This window comes from Nematolebias whitei, chromosome 11, assembly GCF_014905685.2.
Source record: "Nematolebias whitei isolate Nwh7 chromosome 11, NemWhi1, whole genome shotgun sequence".
NCBI lineage: Eukaryota > Metazoa > Chordata > Actinopteri > Cyprinodontiformes > Rivulidae > Nematolebias > Nematolebias whitei.
In genome coordinates, this window is record NC_056508.1 from 48,127,311 (window position 1) to 48,130,172 (window position 2,862).

A 2,862-nucleotide genomic window follows, 5' to 3' on the forward strand; every position below is an offset into this window, starting at 1 on the left:
ACAGCAGGTGAACAGCAGCTGAACAACAGCTGAACAACAGCTGGACAACAGGTGAACAGCATGTGAACAGCAGGTGAACAGCTGGTGAAAAGCAGCTGAACAACAGCTGAATAGCAGCTGAACAACAGGTGAACAGCAGGTGAACAGCAGGTGAACAGCAGGTGAAAAGCAGCTGAACAACAGCTGAACAGCAGCTGAACAACAGCTGAACAACAGCCGAACAACAGCTGAACAACAGCTGAACAACAGCTGAACAACAGGTGAACAGCAGCTGAACAACAGCTGAACAACAGCCGAACAACAGCTGAACAACAGCTGAACAACAGCTGAACAACAGGTGAACAGCAGCTGAACAACAGCTGAACAACAGCCGAACAACAGCTGAACAACAGCTGAACAGCAGCTGAACAGCAGCTAAACAACAGCTGAACAACAGCTGAACAACAGCTGAACAGCAGGTGAACAGCAGGTGAACAGCAGGTGAAAAGCAGCTGAACAACAGGTGAACAGCAGGTGAACAGCAGGTGAAAAGCAGCTGAACAACAGCTGAACAGCAGCTGAACAACAGCTGAACAGCAGCTGAACAACAGCTGAACAACAGCTGAACAACAGCTGAACAACAGCCGAACAACAGCTGAACAACAGCTGAACAACAGGTGAACAGCAGCTGAACAGCAGGTGAACAACAGCTGAACAGCAGCTGAACAACAGCTGAACAACAGCTGAACAACAGCTAAACAACAGCTAAACAACAGCTAAACAACAGCTGTCCAACAGAACCACACCTCTGTGACCAATTTAGGTTCTGGAGGACCAGAACCACACTTTGAGTCAGAAAGATTCCAACTCGCTCAATGGGTCCAAATCAGAGCTGTCTCTGCAGGAGGGAAATCGTTGCTGCAGAACTTCATTGTTTGGGTCGATCATCTTCACAGATCCGGAACCGAACATGAGTTGGGTTTTAAAAGGGAACAGATCCAGAACGTGGACCAGAAACCAGAACCTCCAGGTCTGGTTTGTACTGTCAGCAGAACGAAAACAATTAAAACAACTGAAAGAATTGTTATTTATCCAAAACCCCAACAGAACTTTTTTAATCAGAACTTTGGGTCTGAAAGAATTAGAAGGTTCTGCTAGACTCGGTCCTGTTTTTAGTCCTGACAGTTTTTAATGGAAGGGTTTTAAAGCTGCTCAAGATCAGAGGACCAGAACCAGAACCATCAGAAGTTCCTGTGAAACTTCCTGAAGCTGCTGGTTAAGATCCTTTGGACTAAATAAAACCAGATTCATCGGAACCAGCTGGGTCCGACACAAACCCGGTTCCGCCCGTCGCACCTGAAACTGTCTGTGACGTCACAGCAGGTAACAGGTTCCGAACTCACCTGGCTGGGAATGAACCTCTGACCAGAGTTCAGCGGGTCCGGAACGTCCCGGCTCCAGTTGGTTCCGCTCATTTTCAGGAGGTTCTGGTTCTTCTTCTACAGGGCCGAAGGTTCGGGTCCCAGGAGGTTCTGAAAGTTCTGTTCTCGTTTTTCTGAATGAAGGAGTCCGTTCCGTTCACAGCTCGGTTCGTTGACTGAGCAGAAACCTGAGAAGGGGGAGGAGCCTAACGCAGACCTGACACCTGAGCTCCCATCAGCCACCGCGCGTTGGTTCCCACTCAGCAAGCGGAACTTCAACTTGGAACTCAACAGAACCGAGAAGTTCTGGGACGTGGACCGGATCAGAGAGCCTGACCACAGATCCTGGTTTTCAGATTCTGGACTCCTGGCAGGGACCAACGCAGACATGTTCCTGTTTTTAGTTTTCTACATTCACCTTAGAATCCAGCTGTTTTTTGTTGTTGTTTTTTTGTTGTTGTTTTTTTGTTGTTACCTTTTCCTTTGAGCCATCCTATTTGTAAAAACAAAAACTGCAGTATGACTTTTTATAACTGTTTATTGTTGTTGTTGTCATCTTTCTTTGTTAAATCAGGTCTCTCTTGTAAATGAGTCCTCGAGGCTCAATGGGATTTACCTGTAGAAATAAAGGTTGATTGATTGATTGATTGATTGATTGATTGATTGATTGATTGATTGATTGATTGGTTCCGATCCTCCTGAAGGTTCAGAACTTTATTTCTGTTTTTCATGACGTGGACTGAAACGTTACTGATGACGTCATTGGATAATATTAGATAATATTATTAATTAAATCATAATTAGATTGGGAGTGGTGGCGCAGAGGTTGGAGAAAGTGGGCCTGTGATCGGAAGGTCGCTGGTTCAACTCCTGGTACCACCAACATCAAAATGTGGGTGGGAAAGGTGAAACACCCTCCACGCTCATTTGCCCCACTCTGGGCCCTTGAGCAAGGCCCTGACCCCACCATCTGCTCCCCGGGCTTCCTAGATAACAGCTGTGCTCCACAGAGGCTGTGGTTGGTCAGGAAGAACATCTGGTGTACAAACAGCTGTCAAGTCTTCATGTGAGTTACTTCTCTGTGGTGAAAGAAGACGATCACATTAGATTATTAGTGTTTAGTGTACATCTTAGATCCTGTACCACTTCTTTTTATCATTTATATTTTTCAGTGTAACTGAGACAATTTGGTTCCACCTCATGTGGTACATGTGGTGGAACCAAATGATGTTCTTAGGGTCCCAGTTACATCCAACAATAAAATGTATAAGAAAAACAGTAACAAGATCAAAGATATGCACTAATAAAAACATCAACTAAATATACACTAAGCACTGATAACATAAAACATTACGTCGAACAGCAGCACGAACATGAGTCTGTGTGAGCAGATGAGCACCATGAACACATCAACAATGAAACAGATCAGCAGCAACATGAAACAGATCAGCAGCAACATGAA

The 2,862-nt window shown here is 45.2% G+C and overlaps 1 protein-coding gene across 1 annotated transcript in view; it reads right to left on the reverse strand.

The window, feature by feature from the left end:
• LOC119417382 (suppressor of tumorigenicity 14 protein homolog) overlaps positions 1–1,454 on the reverse strand; it is a 32,273-nt gene extending 30,819 nt beyond the window's left edge. The window contains exon 1 of the mRNA XM_037684585.1: positions 1,383–1,454. Coding sequence (XP_037540513.1) covers positions 1,383–1,454 — 72 coding nt within the window. The remainder of the gene's footprint in view (positions 1–1,382) is intronic.
• Between the last annotated feature and the right edge of the window lie 1,408 nt (positions 1,455–2,862).